The sequence below is a fragment of the Chelonoidis abingdonii genome, chromosome 2, assembly GCF_003597395.2.
Source record: "Chelonoidis abingdonii isolate Lonesome George chromosome 2, CheloAbing_2.0, whole genome shotgun sequence".
In the NCBI taxonomy this organism is placed as follows: Eukaryota; Metazoa; Chordata; order Testudines; family Testudinidae; genus Chelonoidis; species Chelonoidis abingdonii.
Window position 1 is genome coordinate 104,333,353 of NC_133770.1, and position 25,154 is coordinate 104,358,506.

General features: G+C 41.6%; 1 protein-coding gene across 1 annotated transcript in view; it reads left to right on the top strand.

The window, feature by feature from the left end:
* CNTNAP2 (contactin associated protein 2) overlaps positions 1-25,154 on the top strand; it is a 2,322,964-nt gene that overhangs the window by 1,737,381 nt on the left and 560,429 nt on the right. Inside the window, exons 23-24 of the mRNA XM_075062605.1 lie at positions 12,680-12,751; positions 15,928-17,506. Of these exons, the coding sequence (XP_074918706.1) occupies positions 12,680-12,751; positions 15,928-16,127 (272 nt within the window). The 3' untranslated portion in view covers positions 16,128-17,506. The remainder of the gene's footprint in view (positions 1-12,679; positions 12,752-15,927; positions 17,507-25,154) is intronic.

Here is a 25,154-nt window from a genome sequence, read left to right on the forward strand (position 1 = left end):
CAGTGGCTAATCTGCCACTGACTAAGCCCAACAACTGCAGTTAGACCAAAGTATTACAGCCCATGGGAAACTAGATTATTGTGTGCCACAGGCAGAGAATGGGAGGGGCTGAGGTGCACCAATGCCCAAGGCTCCTACAGTGGCATGGAAATGGTTAAGTGAGAGATATCCAGATAATCCTGGTAAGAGACCCGCCCCCACACACTGCAGAGGAAGGTGAAAAGTCCCCACGGTCACTGCCAATCTGACCGTATTGTAGACAACATGACTTTGGAGTGTCACACATGATTAATAAATGGTACATGAACAACGCATTTGTTTTTAATGCCACTTACTTTAGCAAACTGATAGTTTACACACTGGGGGGGGGGTTAGTTTGAGAGAATTCCCAAGCCATCCAAAATTTGCATACCAAAGCCTTTTCTAGTGTGAAGTGTGTGGGAAAAGTACATGAAAAATTAGAGGTATGAAATGAGACCACCCTTTGATTCCAGAACCGGAAGATGTACTTCAATTCTTAGTGCAAATTTCCTTAGGCACTATATTGGATAGGAGGACAATGACAATGGCCCTTTGAAAGTCGCAGATTTAAATCCTGCTGTGCTGAAGGGAAAGGCAGTTAGAATATAGTCAGCTCCCCCCTCTCACACTGAAATGGCTGCAAAGAACGCATCTTGTGAAGTAACTGAATTGTAACTACCTCTGTGGTTGCTAGGTAGCCTTCAGATACATCTATTCAGCTTTATTATGATTTCACCCACACAGTTTAGTTGAACTTTAGATACAGCAATGTCAAAACCTTGATGTTGGATGACTGAAGCCAAAACCTTCTAACCTGGGTCCCCAAAGATAGACTCATAAATCCATATATAGGTTCCTAAATCAGTGGCATATTACCAGAGGTGCTGAGCACAGTTCACATTGAAATGAAGCCACTGTACATCTGTGTTGTTGCTAGACCTTGGATAAGGCTCTCAAGTAAAGGAATAGATCACACTAGTTAGTTAACTGTGCTAAAACAGATGTTGCTCCAAAAATAATTCAAGATGGATGGATATTGCAAGAAGTAACTCCCTTTCTGACTCTGTGCTACAGGAATCGTGCTAATCATTACCTACCAGCAGAGATCCCCTTGAGGAGCAAGAACACTGTGATGGGTGCTATCACTGGGGTCATAGCAGAGATGTGTGTGTGCATGTTGTACTCCTGGGGGAATTCTGTGCCGCTGCATGCACACAGAATTCATGTCCACTGCAGATTTCTTTGCTTCCATGCAGAAAAATGACTTTGTAACAGCAAGCAAAGGGAAGTCACATGAGTAGTCACATGTCCCATCCATGCAGCACGGGCATGTCATTTCGGGCACCTGGAGCAGCCAGCAGAGTGTAAATCACTGTGGAGGGACAGGGCTGAGGATACCCCAGATGGTGCCAGGTCAGACCTACCGGGGTCAGTCAGACCCATCTCCCATCTGCTCAGTCCCTGTACATCCAGATCCCATCCTCCCGTGTACCCATACGTCCCCCTCCCGCCACTAAGCCCCTCCACACTTGAATCCTGCCGAGCTGAGCCTGCCTGTCCACACCTAGTGTGCCTGGCATGGAGGGGCAGAGCCCTCCGTTGTTTCTGGGAAACCCGACCCTTGCGCTGTGTCAGGGTCAGATGAAGCCTCACCACCGGGCCCATGTCCCAGGGGATTGCTGCATTGTGATCTCCCACCTCCATGCAGCCAGTGGTCTCTGCTCCCCACTGCAATACTGGAGCCTCCACATTTATTTATTGACAAACAAAATTTACAGAATTTTGCAGAATTTTTAATTTTCTGGCACAGAATTCCCTCAGGAGTAATGTTGAGGAGGGGAGCGAGCAGCAGGGGTTCACCAGCCAAATAACATGAGACCACCTGATAGTGCTAGCAATATAATCGCAGCGCTACCGTGAAAAACAAGTGCTACATATTGGCTTAAGATAAAGTTTTCAAACTTGGATGCCCACAGTTAGGTCTCAATCCATTTCTAAGCAGGTAGCTGTCCATACCATAACTACTACTAATTAGCTCTCAGGTTGGCAGCCATAGAGACAAAACTAGAATGGGCCCTAGAGACTAAATCACCCTTTTGCACTTAGAAGTGGTTCCTGTGAGTCAGGTTTGAGACACATTGGTGGGGAGGCATGCACTACCATTGCCTGTGCTACACACAGGACATCAGTCTCTAAGGCTATCATTCTTGCACTTGTACTTGGCACTGAATTCACATACTTTTAGAATTAATACAATCAGCATTTTCATTTCCTTCTGGATTCATTGCTAGAGTTAAAATGCTGCTTCACCCCCCTTTCTGGCACTTTGCCATACTATTGAACAACTTTATCTTAAAGCATTATCTTGTTTAGCTTGCTGAGTATTTTTATAATGCATAGTCTTTCACTGTTACCATGGTGACTCTTTCTGGTGATGATGATGAAGCAGTGAAATTCAACAAGTCATTCTCCACTGTAGTCTGATTTACTGGGGTAAAGACGAATGAAACCAATGCAAATGAGCAGTATAATTCCCCTTCTACAGAACCCCCATTAATTCTCAGCTCACAAGAGATAATCAAGTAGGTTTGATTTTAAAATTGACTTTAAATAATTAGTCAAAATGTAGTCTAACCTTTTATGGTATTTTGGAATACAGAGTATAAAAAGGACAAAGTATTGCAATTGTAGAAATTACCTTCTATATGTACTGTGCGTTTTAACATAACGTTGTTTACAATTTTACAAGTGTATTTAACCATAATTAGCTTGCACCTTAAAATGTAATGTCACAGAAGATGGAAAAGCTTCAAAGGGGTAATTTCTGGTTTATTTGGTACTGAAGGGTTTTTTTTAAAATCTGTCTAAATGCAGATTAACCAGAGTGGATGTCTTCAGTAATTTTAAAAAACCACAGTTAAATAAATAATAAATGTGTTAATTTGGCAGTGGTACTGTGTGACTGGAGAATTGCAAATGTAATGCCTATATTTAAGATATGGAGGGAGATGATCTAGGCAACTGCAGACAGACACATTTGCCTGTCCCCAGCAGTGTGCAGCACGTTAAAACAAATTTGAAGGAAAGAATTATTAAAGACGTGAAGATAAATGGAACATGGGTTTACCAAAGGTAGATCATGCCAGACTAAGCTGATATCTTTGATAAGAAAATTTATTTCTTAGGCAAGGGGAATGCAATAGATCTTATTCATGTGGATGTCAGTAAAGCATTTGACACAATACCATATGGGAAATTACACGTGGTTTGTGACAGGTTGGGTGCCACCTGATATACTCATAGACTCATAGACTTTAAGGTCAGAAGGGACCATTATGATCATCTAGTCTGACCTCCTGCACAATGCAGGCCACAGAATCTCACCCATCCACTTCTATAACAAACCCCTAACCTATGTCTGAGTTATTGAAGTCCTCAAATTGTGGTTTGAAGACCTCAAGCTGCAGAGAATCCTCCAGCAAGTGACCCATGCCCCATGCTGCAGAGGAAGGCAAAAAACCTCCAGGGCCTCTTGCCAATCTGCCCTGGAGGAAAAATTCCTTCCCAACCCCAAATATGGCGATCAGTTAAACCCTGAGCATGTGGGCAAGACTCACAGCCAGCACCCAGGAAAGAATTCTCTATAGTAACTCAGATCCCATCCCATCTAACATCCCATCACAGACCACTAGGCATACTTACCTGCTGATAATCAAAGATCAATTGCTAAATTAATTGCCAAAATTAGCATAATCCCTCCATAAACCATCCCCTCCATAAACTTATCAAGCTTAGTCTTAAAGCCAGATATGTCTTTTGCCCCCACTACTCCCTTGAAGGCTGTTCCAGAAACTTCACTCTCCTCTAATGGTTAGAAACCTCATCTAATTTCAAGTCTAAACTTCCTAGTGTCCAGTTTATATCCATTTGTTCTTGTGTCCACATTGGTACTAAGCTTAAATAATTCCTCTCCCTCCCTAATATTAATCCCTCTGATATATTTATAAGAGCAATCATATCCCCCTCAGCCTTCTTTTGGTAGGCTAAACAAGCCAAACTCTTTGAGTCTTCTTTCATAAGACAGGTTTTCCGTTCCTGGATCATCCTAGTAGCCCGTCTCTGAACTTGTTCCAGTTGAATTTATCCTTCTTAAACATGAGAGACCAGAACTGCACACAGTATTCCAGATGAGGTCTCACCAGTGCTTATATAATGGTACTAACACCTCCTTATTTTGCTGGAAATACCTTGCCTGATGCATCCTAAAACCACATTAGCTTTTTTAACGGCCATATCACGTTGGCGGCTCATAGTCATCCTGTGATCAACCAATACTCTGAGGTCCTTCTCCTCCTCCGTTACTTCCAACTGATGCATCCCCAATTTATAAACTAACAATTCTTCTTATTAATCCCTAAATGCCATGACCTTACACTTTTCACTATTAAATTTCATCCTATTACTATTATCCCAGTTTACAAGGTCATCCAGATCTTCCTGTATGATATCCCAATCCTTCTCTGTGTTAGCAATACCTCCCAGCTTTGTGTCATCCGCAAACTTTATTAGCACATTCCCGCTTTTTGTGCCAAGGTCCCACTGAGCCTGCCCGTTCCACCAGCCTGGGATCCCTCACCCTGTCCTGCTGTGCCAGGCGCTCAAGTCTTCTCCAGCACACACACACAGGTAGGGACACGCTCAGCTGCAGAAAGATACACAGACACTGAGATCAGTTCTGTGTGGGAAGACTCAGTCAGGGATTGCCCAGCAGTCAAGTGTACACGCCCTTTGGGATGCAATCCCAAAATTATATTGTCTTGGGCTGCATAGAGATTTATACAGCGTAAGCTCATTAAATCCACCCCCTTCCTCAATGTGGAAGAAGTTATGTACAGCTTCTCTCCCTCCTCCTCTAGTTATGAATTACACAAACTTGTTTTAGAAAAAACAACAAACAAGTTTATTAACCAGAAAAGGTAGATTTTAAGTGATTATTAGGAATAGCAAACAGATCAAGGCAGATTACTGCGCAAATAAAACAAAACATGAGACCTAAACTTAATGCACTAAGTTAACTGGTTAATAGTAGCAAATTCTTACCCTAAATGTTGTTTCATGCAGGTTGCAGAGTTTCTTGAAGGTAAACTGCACTACTTTCAGCTTAAATCTCCAGGTATGCCTTTCACAGGCCAGACCTTTTTCATCTGGGCTCAGCCCCTGCACCCTCCTCCCTTCCCCCCGCTCAGTTCCTTTGTTTCTTCAGGAGTTTTCATCAGTCTTTCTTCTTGGGAATGGAGGCATTGGAGAAGAACCAAGATTAACTCACTCCCGGCCTTAGATAGGATTTGCATATGGCAGGAATCCTATGTTTCCCAGTTTGACTCCCACCCCCTCTTATGGAAAAACATTAGAAGTTGAAGATGGTGTCCAGTACAAGGTGACATGATCAGCTGACCCTGCAGTGTCAAAGCAGCATCCCAGGAAACTTCTCAGGAAGGCGGGAGATTAGCATCTTCAAAGACTTCCCCCTAATGGCCCATCCAAGCTGTTTGCATACTGTCTGGTGGGTGTTCCCCAGGAAACACAGTTGTAATTGTTACGTAATTAATATAGCTAACTTCAGATATAGAAATGATACATGCATACACATTGGATAACCATATTCAGTAAATCATAACCTTTCCATTGATATCTCACATGATCTACCCATCTTGCATAAAATACATCTTAGTTATGCCATATTCATATCATAAGCGTATTTCTATGAAGAGTATGGGATGTAATGTCACATGGTTAACTCACCAACTTATGTTAAACCTTTCACTAGGGATGATGTGACTAATATATCAGCACCGTGGCTGTTTTGAACAAAGACATCCATCTCCTTCCTGAGCAGCGTTAGAGGTTGTCAGTGAGTAAGGTTGGGCTTCTAAGGTTCTTTTCGATGACCATTAGCCCTTCCACATGTTAGTAGACAGAGCAATTGTCTTTTGACAGGAAATATCTCAGAAATGCTGTTCAAGGATGCACTAGTTCAAAAAGCAGCTGAAGTACTGAATAGCTGCTGCTTTTAGTATATTATATTCTCTTTGCCCCTGTACGTTTGGATCATGAAGGCAGAGGATCCCAAGCATTATTAGCTGCAGATACTATTTCTGATTTCAAACTATCTTGGGCTGTGAATGCAGTATATGGAGCATCTCCCAATTTCAGACCTCTTGGAGAATAGCACACTAAATGGTTGATCTTCGTTTGTAATGGTGCTTCCAGCAGCACAAGAGACAGCTCGATAACAGATGATATAAGAAGCTTTTCTCATCATCTTCTTCAGAGGAAAGCAACAGATGAGTCTTTCCTACAGATCCCTATCTGTAGTGACAGATGAGTTAGAAGAAAAGAATCAGTCATGTTTATTCATGATGGGCTCCTCCATTTCCAAACTTGACCTCTGAAGACACAAAAAGTGCAGATCCAGAAAGTGTTTAGAGGACAAAAGGCCAAGCATGTCACTGTACTAAGCATCTGTACTGAGAATGAGGCCATATTTTTAAAGTATTACATGGTTTCTGGGCACTGAACAGTATTTTTTTAAATTAACATGCTTGTTAATCATTGCTGGCATCACAGTACTCACTGACATTAAGCTATAAGCTATACTCATCATTGCCCACTCATGCAAAGATTTCAAAAAGCCCCTACATCATGCCTTTAAGGCCTACAGAGTCAGCCTCTGGCAGGCCACTTGAGAAATGAGTTGCAGAGCCAGGGGATCTCTGATGAGAATGACCCACCTTCAGCCCTCAGATTTACATACCTAAGGAGTATCTGCAGAAATGTGCAAGTTTGATTTCTGGTGCATTTGCTAACAGGGAAGAGGTGCTTTTCTTGGGTAGCCAGGACCCAAACCAAGCAAAACTTTATAGCTCAGCTGCTCATCATCAACACTGCAAATTAATATTAATAGGTAATAGCTCTTAAGATGTAACAGTTTATATTTTTCTCATTCCTAAGGAGCAGGGAGACAAACTAAGGAAAGCGTCTGAGATTTGGCAATGTCAGTGCTTGCGCCTTAAATTCTTAATTATGGTGCTGGAATTTGCTGTAATCTCTACTGATGGAGAGTTAAAAATTGACCCTTCCCTCTTTCCTGGTTCTCTTTCACAATTATGCATGTTTTTCTTCTCTTAAAAGATACAATCAAAATCTGTAGTTCCTGACACTTCATCAGATGCACCAGCCAGTTGATGTTTAGCTACCTTCCAAACCGATACATTGTTTTGGTACTTGCTAAGAGACCCACACATTTGTAGCTATTTCATATAGCACTGAGTAGAATGTTAATCATGTAGTCTAGGAATAAGAAAGTTAGTAGTTTAGTTTAAAAAGAGAGTCACTGTCACCAGTGCTAAGACCATATTTATTTTACAAGTATTATCAATAACTAGGAATCCTGTTAAGGGAAATTATTAAATAGTGGAGAGGGAGGCATTTTGATATCCAAATTTTTGGTTCTACTACCTCGCTTTTCCTTTAGCTCTCTCTCCAGAGACTGAAGACAATTTAGTGAACTAGCATAAACACTCTGAAGCTGAAGGCCAAGGATGGTGCCTTTCTAGTTTCAAGTTTAAATTTATATTTTGACTCTGAATATTGAAGCTCTCTTCTTTGCTCCAACCTCATCCCACATCCTCCATATAAAAGTTTGGGTTTTTTTGTTTTGTCTCTTTTTTTCATAAAATTAATGCACACATTGCATATAAAGAGCCTGATCCGGCTTTCATTAAAATCAGCCACAAAATCCTCATTGTCTTCAGCAGGGGCAGGATTGCGCCCACCATTTTTAAAAATTACAAATATAGGAGCTACAAATTATAGGCACGTTAATGTACAAATTGGGAATACAGCAGTTGCTATTTTTCAGACTTCTCAGTTTACAAGTATATTAGTTTAAAATCCATTAACCCTCAAGACTCATCACCACAGGCTTCATCTTTCACCGAGAGAGGTGTAATGGCATTACACGTCTCAATATCCAAGACCTTTAATGTGACAGCACAGAGTAGCAAGGGTCTCCAAAATCTGTATCAAAGGGACAATAATCAAACAGTCTTTATTGCTCAGATGTATGTATGTGTGAGTGTAGAAAGAGATACAAATACCTTGAACCAGGGCCCTATTTAGCTCACAAGATACAGTCTCTTGAAGGCAAACAGAAAACCAGACTTTCCTCACTGCATGGGTCTGAGTAGACATGTTGCTTGCAGAGTAGGCAACCCATGTAAATGAGTTTCCCAACTCCTGAACTGCACTATTCTCTATTCTTAGTTCTTTCCCGTCCTTGCAGGGTATATGTAGAGTGGACTGGAACTATTTCCACCCTAGGGCTGTTTTGTAACCTCCTTCCATGACTCCAACAGAGAGAAGAGAAGAGAAGTCAAAATCCTTCCCAGATGCGATTGTAAAATGAAACAAGACAGAAACCCTGTCTTTGGAGGTTTACACACATACACACGCTTTTCATAAAGACAATTTTTCCTGGTCCCAAGGCAGTTTTTTATAGGTTTCCCTTTGGGTCCATTACCAGTGCTTAGCTATCTACAGCTAGGCTTTGATCAGCACTTAACTCTACAGTTCCTTTGGGAGCACCAGAGCGTTTCATATTCTACATTAATTATAAAAGGAAGTATTTGTTTTCCTTCTTAACAGGTGAAACGTAAGAACTGTTCATGAAATTTTCATGATGGTAATAGCTTAGGCCGGCATGACTAATATGTCATCAGTTCTTGTCTGAAGTCCTAGTGAGGCACCCAGTGGCATGCAGATGTGTCTACTGAGAACAGGAGTGGCTCTAGGTTCTAGGGGTGGCTCTAGGACTGCGGGAGGTCCTCCAAAGCTGTGGGACCAGCAGACTCTCCGCAGGCACGCCTGTGGGAGGTCCTCCAAAGCCGCGGACCAGCGGACCCTCCGCAGGCAAGCTGCTGAAGGCAGCCTGCCTGCCGCCCTCGTGGCGCTGGCAGAGCGCCCCCCACGACTTGCCGCCCCAAGCACTCGCTTGGCATGCTGGGACCTGGAGCCACCCCTGACTGAGAAGTAAAAAGACAAAGGGGTTCAGGCTTTTGAGTGATGTAATATGCTGCAGATCAGTTTGGAACTTTGATAACAGTAAATATTCAAAACACTACATCTAAATCTAAATGTATCTAAAATTTGAACTGTTATCAGACAAATGCAGCCCTATATGGTGTAATCCTGCAGTATGTTACCATTCTTATTCCTAAAATGTGTTGACCTGAATAAGGAAGAAAATCATGCAAAACTTCAAAATGAAAATTATATTGGTCTTGATTCTCCACTGCCTTGCACTTGCACAATCAAAGCATGTAAAATGCTGTCATTGGGAAATGACAGTGCAATGTGCAAGGCAGTGCAGAATCAAGTCCATTGGCTTATCTAATCCATCTCTGCTCCCAGTGCAGGATTATTCCCTATGTTTTCTTGTGTGTTGTCCAGCATAGGTTTTTAATTGTCTCCAAGGATGCAGCTTTCATTGGAAGACTGTGTCCTTCCACCCTTCCCTAGGAAGATTTTTCCTTAGTCACCATAAAAACCACACACAATTTTTACATGCCTTTCACATAGGGTGAACAGATGTCCCAATTTTATAGGGACAGTCACGATTTTTGGGTCTTTTTCTTAGATAGGCTCCTATTACCCCCCACCTCCTGTCTCGATTTTTCACATTTGCTGTCTGGTCACCCTACTATCCCACAATCACTTTTAAAAGCTTTTTTCTGTGGTTACGAGAAGAATGCTCTAACAAATTTCAGGAACCCCTGATATAAGAAGTTAAGAGGATAGTAGCAACCCATTTAGGAGTTACTCCATGCATCTCAGTGAATTGTTGAATCTGGAGCCTGTTGGTGACAAATTAAATGTCAATGGTGTTAACTATTACACTGCTGATCATTCTAACAGAAACATCTAGCAAATGTGTCTTTCCATAATCCCAGACTGTCTCCCACACTACCCTATGTACCAGTTTCCCAATCTGCCTTGCACTTTGCAAGTGTATCAGATGACATGGTGTGTACAAACCATAGTCGAGTTTGGATTGCCCTAAAGCAGTTCAGTGCATCACATGTCAGCCCTGTGTTTGGCACAATGGTGCTGGCATGTCCTCACTTTACACTCTTCGTTTCTGGTTGGTAACCATGCATGCATACTGCCACAGCCGCCAGAGCAGAATTTTATCGCATTTATTACCAAAGCAAAATCACAGAATTCCCAAACCAGAGAAGTGGTTACTTTCCAGGATGACTGCTTCCACAGAAGAGTTATTTGCCATGTTTTTGATTCCCAGTGGATTGATGAAGGTGGACAGTTGGCTGCTGTAAAACAGAGAGACAGAGTGGAAATTAAGGGATTCCTGAATATCGAAGGAGACTACCAATATAGTTCCAGCCCAGCCTTTACATCCCAAATAACTAAATGGCCCTATTTATGGTCCTGAATAATGGCTAGGGTGGTGCACAGTGTTTAGCTTCTTTGTAGAATTGGGATACTTTTGCCTAAATAGCATGGCAGTGACTGGTTGAAATTTCTGAATGAGGAAGGCAGCTTTCTTTTTTCTTCCTCAGCCTAATAATGCAGCAGCAGTACAGCTGTAATCCCTATGAGCAAGATAATTGCTTTTGCTATGTGAAGGTTAGCTACGTGTAATAACTACAGCTTCGTGACGCTTATTTGCTCTGAGCAAGTCATCATTTGTGGCTATTGTGGAACAAGTATCGGGCAATGAACACGGTCCTGCTGGGATATGTTCTTACAGTTAATGTCCTGGAGATAATGGAAGGATTTGAAGAGTCGCCAAACTGTGATGGAGAAAATGAACACTCTTGCCTATTAACAGCTCCCACATTGGTGCACCTGTGTATTAATGCCACATAGATTATTTATTATTCCTCTTTGATGTAGATCCTAGTAGACCACATACACGAGTGTCTAGATGTTAACTGACTAGTGAGCTAATATTAATAAGAATTTTGAAGAACTCCTGTTTGTATCCAAGGAAGAAGAATGGCAGACTGTATATTCAAGATGGATGTTGATAAATTGGAGAGGATTCACAGAAGAGCCACAGGATAATTAAAGGGTTGGAAAACATGCTTTATAGTGATAGACTCCTGGAGGTCAAACTATTTTGCTTAACAAGGAGAAGGTTAAGAGGTGACTTGATTACAGTCTATAACTATCTACACTGGGAAGAAATATTTAATAATGGGCTCTTCAGTCTAGTACAGAAAGGTGTAGTATGATCCAATGGCTGGCAGTTGGAGCTAGACAAACTCGGATTGGAAATAAGATATAAATTTTTAACAGTGAAGGTAATTAAACATTGGAACAATTTCCAAGGGCCGTGGTGGATTTTCCATCACTGACCATTTTAAAATCAAGATTGGTTGTTTTTCTAAAAGCTCTGCTCCAGGAATTATTTTGGGGACGTTCTGCAGCCTGTGTTATACAGGAGGTCAGACTATTAGCTATTTAACACACCGTGGCTCTGCTCCCAGAGTATACACATGGGAAACCACTTGGGGTCATGGGGTCTGAAGAGAGTTTTGGAGCTAGAGAGGTGATTCTGAGCTATTAAGACTTTGGTGCAGCTGCTTTGCAGCACAAAAGGAACCTAGATGCCTAAGAAGAGAAAGTTAAACTCCATAATGAGCAAGCCTCTGGATTGCATCAGTGGTCTTTAATGGCAACCTATTACAAGATACACCAAAGAAAAAAGAACAGCTACACTTTAAATATTGACCTGAGTAATAAATAATTTATCCAATTTCTGCATCTCCTCCAGTAATGGTTTTCTTATTGAAATTTTCTTGTTGATTCATTGAAAACATTATCATGTTTCAGTGACAAAGTATCGAGTGCTGTAAGCGTGCAACCATATGCACAACTACCAGGGTTGGCAGTATAGAGCTAGCAGTGATGGGCAATACAAAAAAATTATGATCACAGATTAAATAGATGAGATTCCTTTTGAAAATACTCCTCAATATTCTGTGGATGGCCAAACCTGGAACTTCCCATCCAAACTTTAGCCTAAAGCTGAACTGATTCTTTGGCTCATCTCTACCACAATCACTCATTTGTTTGCTTTAGGCTGTGCAACAAAAAAGAGAATTCCTTTTTCTGTCACACAGTTTGCTGGTATTGTATAGCAGTCCCTAAAGGCTGGAGAAATTGGAATCCCTCCTGGACAGCAATGTCTAGTATCACTAAGGCAAAAATCTCATTAGAAGCACACTATGATCTCCCACTGTTAGGGAGAAATAAATTAAAAAATCGTATAAAAGTCTTTGTTAGTTCAGGATGCCACAGACATACTCGACTATGTGTTAACACATACTGCTGGATTGCCTCTTGTATTTCATTTAGATTCTTGACTGGTTTGGGGTTGAGTGGAGTGGCTTTGAGATATCAGGCAGAGGGGAAAGTTTCTTATATAAAAATAAAAATACAAATTGCAGCTGACTTTTTTTAACTTTATTTATTTTAGGATCTTGGGCTTGTGACAAGTGTATTTTTAAGCCAGCCTTGTGAGTTTTCCGGAACTGATGTATAATAACATGAATCTTTGATTCCTGCTTTACAGCCAGTGCTGATTTCCCATACAATGGTCAAGCTATAGGAGATGGAGTTAACAGGAACTCAGCCATTATTGGAGGTAAGAAAAATATATGCCCTGGTAAGATGTTTTTTGGCTTGTGTGTAGAAGTTTGAAACAGCAGAAAATAGTGTGTTCAGACTGCTTGGTTTAGTAAAGGGCTTCCCTACATGGGACAGTTATACCAGTTTAAGGTAAGGTTTGAATTTAAGCCACTGTAGTTATACTGTTAAAACTCCCCATGTAGACCTTCGTAGCCCAGTAGAAGAGTGCCTTTTTTCAGTTTAGCTAGTGGCACTTTGGAAACTATTTAAGCTAAAGTCAAAAAAAGCCACTTTTATTCAGTGTAGTTGTATTGGTATAACTGGTAAAATGTCCTGCCATTTAGTGTAATGAACTCGTACACACCAATCAGCGTGAACCTGGGGCCTGATCCTGCTCCCACTGAAGTAGGCTCAAGCCTGTAATTCAAAGGTTGTAGATCAAGCACACTCTGTAATACTCTTGACATGATTCAGCTATCACCAGAGGTGGCTCCAGGCCCCAGCACTCCAAGTGCTTGGGGTGGCAAGCCACTGGAGGGCGCTCTGACGGTCACCGCGAGGGTGGCAGGCAGGCTGCCTTTGGCAGCTTGCCTACAGAGGGTCCGGTGGTCCCGTGGCTTCAGCGGACGTCCCACAGGTGTGCATGCGGAGGGTCCGATGGTCCCGCAGCTTTGGCGGACCTCCCGCAGGCACGCCTGTGGGAGGTCTGCTGAAGCCGCAAGACCAGCAGACCTTCCGCAGGCAAGCTGCCGAAGGCAGCCTGCCTACTGTGTTTAGGGTGTCAAAATGCCTAGAGCTACCCCTGGCTATCACGCTGGCCTCACCTCTACTTAGAGGCCAGATTCTGCCCTGACACCTCACATAACCTCATAATAATTACAAATGCACGTTATTAATTGCACAATTTGGCCTCGCCATCTAAGAGCTTGTCTACACTTAAAATGCTGCAGCAGCACAGCTGCAACACTTCAATGAAGACATTACCTATGCTGATGGGAGGGGTTCGCCTGTCGGTATAGGTAGTCCACCTTCCCGAGAGGCAGTAGCTAGGTCAATGGGAGAATTCTGGCTACACCGGAGGCTAGGTTTGTTTAACTGCCTCTCTCATGGGGTGTACATTTTTTACACCTCTGAACAATGTAGTTATACCAACCTAATTTCCTAGTGTAGACTGCTCCTTAGTGAAACTGATTTGTGAGTAGCATTTTTTTCTTAATCATAATTCAGATATTATCTGCAAAATGGGGATCCTGCTTCAGATTTATACATAGACATATATATGCTTAGATCTCCTGGCCTACACCATACAAATGGGTATTCAGATAAGGGGGTTGGGTCTGAGCCCCTCTTTAATTAGCACTGTAGTATGCTGGAGAGGGATAGTATTACACATTAATCTCCAAACGCAGTCAAGTATTTTTCTAAAAGATAAACCTTTCATCTTAAAATCTGTTTTAGGGGGAAATTACCACAGCTTTCTTTCATTTATCCACAATGGAACAGCTTCTATATGGGGGTGCCGAAAGAGAGAGTCTGTAGCCTGGTGGTTAGAGCACTCACATGGGGGTAGGAGACTGGGGATCTAGTCCCCTGCTCCAAAGCGGTTTTTTAATTATTTATGCACAGGGGAAAAGCTTTAATGGGAGAGACTTGGGGTCCCCACAGAATAGCCCATGGCCCAGTGGCTGGAGCTCTCACCTGAGAGATGGCAGATCTCTGTTCAGATCCCGTCTCCTCATCAGGTGGAGGCAGAATTTCAACTGGGGATTGCCCACAGCTCAGGAGAGCACCCTAACCACTGGGCTAAAAGCTACGAGGGAGTCCTTCCTCTTAAAATGACATAGGTAACTAATCCCAAGAGAGAGTTTACAGCTGAGAATTGAAAGCAGAGGGAAGTGTCTCCCTGCCTCCAGACTTAGGTTCCTACTTCTGACAGGAGTGGGGGGTGGGGGTCTTGTACGCCCCTCCCTGAGCTTGGCATCTCCCATTGGCTATCTTAGGGAGGGAGTCATCTAATGTGCTTGCTTTTGTGAATCCCATCCTGATGTGCCTATCTTTCTCCATTCATTTTATAGAGAGCCTGAGAGCTCTGTGAATCCCACTGATTTTCTGGTAACCTAAAAGCTAGGCATGGTGATGGTGACTTAAGTATCCTTGTGAATTTATTATCAAATCTGCCTCTTTTTAGGTTGAAAACCTAAGTCTCTATAACTTGTTGGAAAATAGAAAAATGTTTACAAAATATTTTGTGAAAAGTACCCCATTTTTAATTTTAAACATTTGAAATTGAAAATATTTTGACAAGCATCAGTATTTATCCCCCATACAAACTGGGCTTCCTCCAAGCACAGAATTGCATCTCTGAATATAGGGAATGTAACTAAACAACACCCTGAATGCCCAGCTCATCAATTACCAAGCCTCATATAAAATTACTTACTGCAGAAGAGAAAAGACTTTCTAGGATTGTTAGCGTGAGAACCTTGCAGTTTCCCACTCTGGATGAAATTCACGCACCCACAGAGGGCCCATCCGGCCCTCTACACCACACTTTAACTTTAACACCCTTAGAGAACAAGAGGAAGGTCATAAAGGGGGCTTGCTATGTCAAAGCACTCAGTACTTGCCTCAACTAAGCTATTGCAGAGGTGACTCTAAATAGGATGGTGCAGTTGAGGGTAGATCAGATGAGGGGCAACCTCACCTGACCTCTTGGGGGTTCAGAAGGCCAGTACCCACTATTCCAGACAAATGCAGTGGGCATCATAGAAGGCCTGTGCTGCATCTCCATGGCCTACCTACAGGTGGCATGTGGATTCTGTCCCCCAAGTAGTTGCCCTGAGAAAGCCCAGGTAACTCATCTTCATTTATACTGGTATTTAGTGGGAGTAGTTGGGCGCTCTGTCTCTATGACAACCCATAAAGCACCAAATATACCTGTGGACTGTATAAATAGTAATAATGTTGAGGTTCAACCATTGCAGTAAGGATTAGGGGACTCCGTTTGATTAAGTTTTGGAATAAACCACAAAGAAATTCCATAGACATTAGTAGCACCAAACAAAAAAAGTGAACTTTCAGTGGTAGTTAATTGCCAGATTGGTGTAAATATACGAAGTAGACAGTAAAATCAAGCCCCCGTGGAATTCCTGAATTTTTTTTTCCGCTTCTGTCATTTCTCCTTTCCGTTAGGTGTCATCGCCGTTGTGATCTTCACCATCCTTTGCACGCTGGTGTTCCTGATACGCTACATGTTCCGTCACAAGGGAACCTACCACACCAATGAGGCCAAGGGGGCGGAGTCTGCTGAGAGCGCTGATGCAGCCATCATGAACAATGACCCCAACTTTACGGAGACCATCGACGAGAGCAAAAAAGAGTGGCTTATCTGAGAGTGTGCGGAGGGGGTTGGAAGCAGGGCCAGGGTGGGGTTGGGGATGACTCTCTTAGCAAGGAGAGAACGCTCTACTTCAGACTTTTGGGCACATCTAGTAAAAAGATCAGCAAAAATGAAGGAGCAAGCAACAGGCAAAACTGATGAGACTGGAAACCAGGATGACACACACACATTTAAGAAAAGTACTTTTTAATATTCATTTGCAATGAATTGCCCCATCTGTATCCAAACAACAACAAACAGCAGCTTTTAGAGCTTCAGCATTGGTTAAAATTTGTCAGTAATATCTGTCTTTTCTGTGTGTGTTTAGAGGTGTTCTAAATACCCATGATGATAACAGGGCCAGTTTTCTACATTTTTTAAAAGCCCTTTAGAATGTGGATATTTCTGTCTTGAGAACAGCTTACAAATCGACACATCCTCAAAGTGTTCTTTTCAGTCACTCATAGTCAGTTCCAGACAAGTTCTCATAATACCCATAATACTCGTTCACGTATTGTTTCATTTGGTGGTGTTTGAATTGGGGCTTAAAAGTTCTAGGGGAGAAAGTGGGGGAGGGAAAAGAGGATCAAATTATATTTGCCAATTTTCAAAATGCTACCATCTTGTGCCAACACTTTAAGAGTCCCACTTTGGCACAGGCATTTCAAAACGTTGATTGTGTATAGTACTTATCAGCAATGTAAAAATATAATTATTCTGATGATAGGAGAGGAGTAAAAGCACAGGAAAATTTTTGTTTTGGTTTGTTTATTTAAATCTGAATGAGTCTGTAGACCTAGTTTGAGTCTGTAGACTTAATCTGTTTCTGTAACTTTGGCTATAATGTTGCTGACCTGAGGCCACATGGCGGTTTCAGTTTAAACTCAGCTCTGCCTGTGATATATTGGCATACACTGTATGTAGGCATAAGCGTTGTAGTTGGAAATTAGAGTCAGACTTTGTTTGCTTTTGTTTCTCTGCATAGGCTGTCACAGAACTATTAGTACAGTTCTAAGGAATGCATTTGATCCAACAGTTTTCACATAATACTTTTCTGTCGCTGGCATAGCAATTTAGTTTGTTCTTTAAATCTTTGGTTTAAATTCCTTTGTGAAGAAAGTCTCTGTCACAGTGTTCTCTCAGGCAGTAAGGTAAATCAAGAGGCTTAAAGAGTCCTGCTCTTAGAGAGGGCAGCAGAAACACACAGCATGAGAGCAGAGGTCCTTTTTTTAATAAACAGATTTGCCTGATCAGTTTCACTGTCTTTGTGGAGTAATGACTAAGGACTGCAAAGGCAATATCTAGTGCTTCAGGGATCACAATCTCTCAGACCAGCTGAATGTCAGGCATGTCACTGAGAAAGAGGCAGTCAGTTTGCACAGAGGGTAAGTGGTAGCCTAAATAGTTAATTTCATCCTTTGATGGCAATAAAGTGGTTTTTGCTTCCCCACTGCAAAGGAGCAGGAGTCTCCAATAACCTTGTTTGATGGAGACACAGGGCCTTATGGGTAGTTATGCATGGAACAGAATGAAGATATGAATGTACGCAGGACATTTACTGTGCATCAAAAAACAGAACCAATTCTAAGAATTTCTTATGAAAGGATTTATGCCTGTGACATTTTTGGTGTCACATAACCTTATAATATTTACAATTTTGGTATGCACAGCTTCAATCCATTCCTTCAGTACCTATTTGCAAGACTTATTTGAAATTCCGATGAACTGCACTCTGATAAACTAAGAAATGCTGTTGTCTTTTAGTTTCTTCTCCTTTATTTTTGCTTTATAGAGCATTATTTTGTTGGATGTTGTAAAGTGAGAGGAGATTTTTTTTAAATTAGAGATGCAATATTGGAGCATTTTCAGGATTCCTTTGTATTCATAGCTCTTAAAACTGCTTCCTTGTTTATAAATGCACAGTCAGCAGACACGGCAACAAGTTAAAGGCATTGGATATGTGTTAAGGCCTTTTGTTAAAATTCTCCACAGTCTGTATCACAAACGGGACTTGCTGAATCACTATAGCTAATGTAGATCTCAAACCCCCTACTTTCTTCAGGGTATGGATTTGGACTCAGTATGTAAATTTGGCCAGTTTTAAGAAAGTCGCTGTCTGTTTCTCAGGGATCTTTATGGCGGTCCAAACAGGAAAGAAATCCATCTTTGCCCCACCTCACCCCGTGCTTAGCACTTGTTTGCCTCAAAATCTATCATCTCTCTCTTTGAGTGAAAAGTTCTTATTCTTGTTTAAGATCAGTGGATATAAGAAGAATATCCTCCCCCTGACGAGTGTCAAAACAACACTATAGCCTGTTGAAACTAATCTGCCATACATCACTAGCTATTCAAGCCAGCCACCTCTACTGTTGGGCAGGGAGGTCACAAAAGTCTTCTCTTCTAGTGAAGAAAATCCCACTTCTTATTGATTTTAGTTTGTTAATTTGATTTCAAATGGTATTTTAGGCATTCCCAGTAAAGACTGTGCATGTTACTTCAGAAGGCCCAGATACAGCAAATGAGAGCAGAGGCCCCATTTCCTTAGGCTGTGGTGATGTTGCGGTAAAAAGGCTGACTTTCTAACTGAATTTAGTGTGAGAAGTGTCAGCTCTGCCACCTGAGACTGGAGTCCTATGGTTCTTCACACAACAAAGACAGCACAAGTCACCGCAGGGGCATACTTCCCAACTAATGTGCCTCATCCCTGCACTGGAAGGGCAAGTGGATAGTTGTCTCTCCATGTCCAGTCAAGTCTTCGGGTAATTGGTTGACCTAGCAACAAGCATATCAGTTATGACAGTGGTCTTTGTGATGGTGATGTCTGTTCATTAATAACTAAACTGAGACCACTAACTCAATTGACATGAGGCACTGAGCAGCCATCTCATGGAAATGATGGACCTGGTCTCAATTCAAACCCGTACAAGAAAGAAGAAAGGCAAAGTCAGTGCCAATACTCTTAATCATCTGGTCTCCCAACCTTCTCTCTGTCTCATCACAGAATCTCAGAGCTCTTCATGTGAAGCTCATAAGAGCTGTATAAATTTGAGTTGGCCTCTTTGCAGGGAAGCCTCATGCAGTGAGAAGAAGATGGTGATAAATTTCAATGTTATGGTTATTTTCCTGATTCAGCAGGAATAAGGAGATGCCTTCATAAACCCAGAAGCTAATTGTATTAACGATTGAAAATCTTATTGAGAGCTGCATTAGCAATAGTGTATTTCCTTCAACTGGAAGCGAGAGAGCTCAGCAGGCTGAGACAATGAATTTGACATTGCAGACTGACACACGTGCCCTCCACACCAGTATTTTATGGTGGAGATGGTGTCTTGGCTGCCGGTTCTTAGAATGCCATGTAGCTAGAATGCCATAGTGCTAGAATGCCTTGTAGCTAGAATGCCAGGGAGACTAGTCTTAAGTAGGACAAACACTGGCCCTGCAAGGGCCCAGGAACTGAGAACCAGCAGATTAAGATGGGTAGCTTGCATAAGCCTGCAAGCACCATTTCTTTTGTAGGGAAGTTTCCCTTGCAAAAGAAATGGTGATATCTTATATGATTCATGAGGGGAGTTCACGGGTACGTCTGGTTGCTAAGAGAGTTTGTACTGACCAACTAAGCAGTTAAAATGGCAGGTAATATAATGAGTTTTTGGCAAGTGCTATATATCTTTCTGTGGTGGCCAAACGTGAATCATAACAGAGTGAATCCTGATGAGCATGCAACACTACCCTGAAATGTACTCAAATATCATAGAAGAATAGTGCACATTCAGCTGAGTCAGTTTTGTCACTCATTTTGGTCCCTTTCCATGTTTGAACATGTGGGGAAATGTGATTCTAAAAGGCCTGCTCCTGCTCCCATTAAAATCCAGGGCAAAATTCCTGTTGATTTCAGTGGGGGGCAGATTGTGCCCAGAATCAGAGTGTTGATCTAATGGGGTAATGCTAAGGGGTGTTGGAATCAACAATCATAATAAAGGCCCCCAGGAGATCAGCTGTGAAGTGCCAAAGAAATTTTGCCCTAACCAAAATGGTAAAAATTAAGATGTTGATAACAATACAGCTTTTAATAGAAACCAGCATTTTAATCTGTTGTTTCTTATGTGTTAATTCAAATGCCCCTTATTCCATATTAGAGTCAGTTGACATTAGAAATGACCTTTAAAATCAGAAATCAATATTAAACAAACATGCGAAATTTCAGTTAGGACTGTAGTATTTGTGCCTACCATATACACTGCACCTTTGTTCTCTTATACATCGTTATGATTTTCACAGCAGTTACCACTTGAGAGGTATGGGATTCGCAACGTTTTTAATCATGCTCAAGACAGCATGATGCATATAAAAGGGTGGTTATCATCAATATTTCACTAAGATTGCCAAAGAGGGGGTGTATAATTACAAGTTTATGGTAGAGATAAGAGTTCATTTTAGAAGAGAGTCTATTCAGTGACTACATTTTAATCAAAACAGAATCTCTTTTAATGGCAGATGCATCTAACGTCCAGAATACCAATTGAAAGGTGAAGCTGTTACTCAGTCTGATAAGCAGTAGCTTTTTAATATGTTTTCTCACTCAGGTTATCTTCCATTGTGTCATAAGCATGGTGACACTTTAAGGGTTACATTGTTGAAAAGCAGAACCTACATTCTTTCTCTGTTAATCAAAATTGGTATTCCATCCTAGAGATGTGAAACAGGAATCTCACCTTCCAAAAGTAACAGCATGTAAATAAGAATGAAAGAAGGAAAATATGTATGTATGCCTAATATCCTTTGTGAATGTCTTTCCTTTAGTTAAAAATTCTATTAGAAACCAGACTGATAAATAAAAAAATAGAAATTCTACATAGTTTTAATTATCCTAACAGCTGCTTCCTTGTGCTTTATATGTTCTGATCATTGTCTATATTTTTTCTACCTCTAACAACAGGAAGTCAATTTGGAAAGGACAGAAGTCTCTGCCTCATGAGAAAAGAGTCAAAATATGCAGGGACTCATAACCTCTCCAAAAGGACTTGTTCCTCCTTGCAACAAAGGCAGCAGTCAGGCACAAAAACAGTATTGTTTAAAAATAAACTGTTGCAAGACTGTGTTTAGTTTTCATCTCAACCAGCCTTGATTACATGCTGAAGGCCAGCTCCTTGGCTAGTGTAAGCCAGCATAGCTCCATTGACTTAATGAAAGCTATACCAATTTAGGGCAGCTGAGGATCTCGCCTCAAAAGTTTTGTCTGCACAAAATGACTGCTTTTGCTGTGATTGTTGTCATTCAGGCACCTTTGCAGACAGTGTTAAGGAAGTTTTGCTCTTGCTAGCATTCATTATGCATCTTATCTTCTACACTGTAGTATTAAATACCTATAAAAATGTCATCTCTTAAAAAAACATAGTATAGTTCATTTGTGTTCCTTCAACACCATGCTTCTGTCTTTGAATATGGATGTGAGCCTACTATTGAATGCAGTGAGTTGTGTATGCATCTCTAAGGGCAGAGTTGGGCTCTCTGTCTTTTAATAGGTTAAATTATCAGGTTCCAGAAAACTTTTATATTAAATACCTTCATAAAAGTATGTGACTTGTACTTGAACGACAGTATGTGAAACCAAGCAGGGAAACATGAATGCTGCAAATACCAGTGAGTCAGGGGACATAGTTACACCATTGTCCCCAACCTGTTGTGCTGTCTACTACAAATTGCCTTGATCATGTTCCAAAACCAACTACAACCCTGGTCCTGTCTAGGACTTTAGCTGAGTTTCTAGAACATGATTACATATACATGACAAATTGTGACCCTGTTGTAACCCGGCACTCCTGACTCTGCTATATTTATACTGTGGGAGCTCAAGAGGGGGAGAATAGTTGTATGTTCTAGTGGAAGGTTGGTTGTCTTGATGAGAGTACTGTCATGTGGCTAGAGAAAAGTACTGGGATTGAAGACCTGTCCATTTTATTATCATCTCTGCTACTGACACGCTGCACCTTTGGGCAAAGCTTTAACCTCTGTCTGCTTCAGTTTATCCAGTGTGTGTTTCACCGAGATCAGATTGTGTGTGTGTGTAAAATACATGATTATTTTGAGTGTGGTGTGTATAGCTATTGAATAAGCATCCACAATTGCACTTCATTCTGAAGACTTTAAAGTGTGTGAGTGTGGCAAAATGAAAATGAGGATTATATCAGAACCATTGCAGGGTTGAAAAGTATCAGGTGACAGAGGTAACTATCTTTAAATTCAGCAGGATGAGGGAGAAAAAGGCACTCAATTTTGCCCACACTGCAATTTTGCTGTTGACTTAAATGAGAACACAGCTGGATCCAGTACCCTGAACTGCATTTCTTTGGCATCCAAAATACAGTTGAAGGCTTGATCTATACTAAAAGTTTAGAGTGACATAGCTATGTTGCTTGGGGTGTGAAAAATTCACAACCCTAAGCACCATAGCTGTGCCGACCTAATCCCTGGTGTAGACGCAACTAGGATGATGGAGAAGTGCTTCTGTTGACTTAGCTACCACCGCTCCAAGAGGTGGATTCCCTTCAGTGATGGAAAAAAACACTTCCCTTTCTGTAGGATGCATCTACACTGGAGTTCCAGCAGCAGAACTGCAGCACCGCAATTTTACATCTCCTGTTTCTTCAGCACCATGCTTCTGTCTTTGAATATGGCTGTGATGCCACTTTTCACATCCAAACAATTCTCCTGCCAAAAAGCATCCAAACTAAACTTTCAGGGACTTTAGTGAGTCAAAGAGAGAGAAGGAAAATTGTTGAGGCAACAAAAACAAAACCAGGTCAGGCACTATAAGAAGAGAGCATGGTGTGAAGAGGGTTCAGAACAGAGAACATTGATTTTGATTGTAATGAGGTTTTCTGTTTCCAAGACATCAAATGAGAAAAGCAAAGCACTGCAGCTTTGAAATTAAAAAAAAACCAAACCCTGAAGCTGTGAGTAGAATCAGGTGCCCTAGTTTCTTCATCCGGTCCCCTTCTGAAACATGCCAGCTGTGATATTGACTGCTTAGGCCCCTGTTGGGCATCTAAATGTATCGACCAGGACTTGAGAAAAGTGTGTATCTCTTGTTGAAACAACAAATTTAGTTGCTGTAAATGACCTTTTGCAGAGTTAATTCTGCCCTTTGCACAAGCTGGAGCAATGACATTATTATTTAACTCATTAGAAACATAGCAGAGAGATTGATTGGTGATAATGTAGAGTAGCCCCTGCCATTCCTGAGCCCAGTAAATAACTGTGGTAAAGAGCATTGATATTTAATGAAGGCTGTTGTCCGGCACATTGAATCATGTGGCTGAAATTTCTAGGAAACAAGAAATAGGAATGAGTGGATCTGAATGAAACACAGATAGATAACTAGATGTTTGTGGGATTGTTTTGCTAACTAATGGATGAGCTATGCATTTATAGAGTCTTTAGTCAGCATTCTCCTCTCCAGTAAGTAGTGTGAACCGTTTGGTACAGCGAGACAGCTCTCCTCAGAGAATCTGTGTAATGCATAATCTGCAGACGTAATCAGTACGGGATACACAAAACAGTGCTCTGCATGGTGGCTCCATTATATGCAGGTGGATTGAGAGCAGAGAGGAAAGACAGTCATGTGGCTGAAGGGCTGGCGTGCTGGGTTCAAATTCTGGTTCTTTCCCAATTTTTTTGCGTGATCTTGAGCAAGTCATTTGATCACTCTATGCCTCAGTTCCCCATCTGGGAATGGAGACTCATATCTTGCTACCCCACAGGGATGATGTGAGGAGAAGTCACCACCATTTGTGAAGTGCTCAAATACCATGCTGGAAAGACCCTCTGAGTACCTAAGTAGATGGAATTTTGTTGTTTGATAGATAGTTGTTTTTTTTAAATCCACCCTGTCACTTCAAACTAGATAGATCTAGTTAATTTATACAGCCCCCGTTACCACTCTGTATGGTCTTATCCGCTTTTTCCAGCCAGAGAGCTGACACTGGCTCAAGCTGGTACACACCATTTGGGGTGGAGCATGGAATCCTAAGTCACTGGCCAGCAGCCTAACCAGGAGACAACCCTTCTTCTTTGCCTTTGAGGCAGTTCTCAGAAGGGTTGGTGTCCTTCCCAATTTTCCGCTCTATCCCCACATTGTTGCAACTGCTCTTTTGCCCAAGGTTAGCTGGTAGCGGCTCTTTCTGGAGCTAGTCAATACTACTCTTGAACGATCATCACAGTGATGAGTCACTCCCTTCCCTCAGGGGCTGCGTGTGCTTCCTCTGCAGCATTCTCAGCCCAAGAGTCTGCGCTGATAGCTCTCTTACACACAAGTGTGTCTTTGGTTATCAAGAGTGCTCCTAGACAATGTTTTAAAAGTGAATATTTCTTTAAAGGATGAAATTCTCTGTGTGTGTCAGACTAGCTAAGGATGAGCGAATAATAAATCTGTGGCATCATTTATGCAAAAAAAATCATAATTCTTCGACCATTGCTCTGAAAACATTGACTGGCTTCACAAGTGGAACTCAACTGGCGTAAACTCCTTAAATTGCCCAGACATCAAACATCAGCATGGCCTCCAGTGAACTAGTCTCTATGTGTGTTCAATCAGCAGCCATACCTTATCCAGCAATGTCTACCCCCTCTAAAGTCACACTTTTTATTAGCATGTCACTGAAGCAATATGTTCTTTGGGGGAGCAGCCCAGAAAAAGTTTCAGTGTGCAAGCTGGTCCAACCACTCAACAGTAGTAGGTCTTAAAATACGTTTGTTAGATGAATATTTAAAAATAGATATACTGCATGTCATCATAAATGTGTTGAGATGAGTGGACCATGCCAAGTGGCTGATCATACTAACGTGCTCTGCTATAAAAGGAAGAGTTCCCAGGCTTGTTTCAAATCATGCAGTACACAGAAGCACAACGTTTTATCTGCTGCACAATCCATTGTAACAGGATAGTAGCAGCTTGAAAAATTCCCAATGGGTCATTTTGCTGAATCCCAATTTTGAGCCCTTTTCCTTTTAAAGTTATTGCTATAGGAGCTAAATGCTGCAC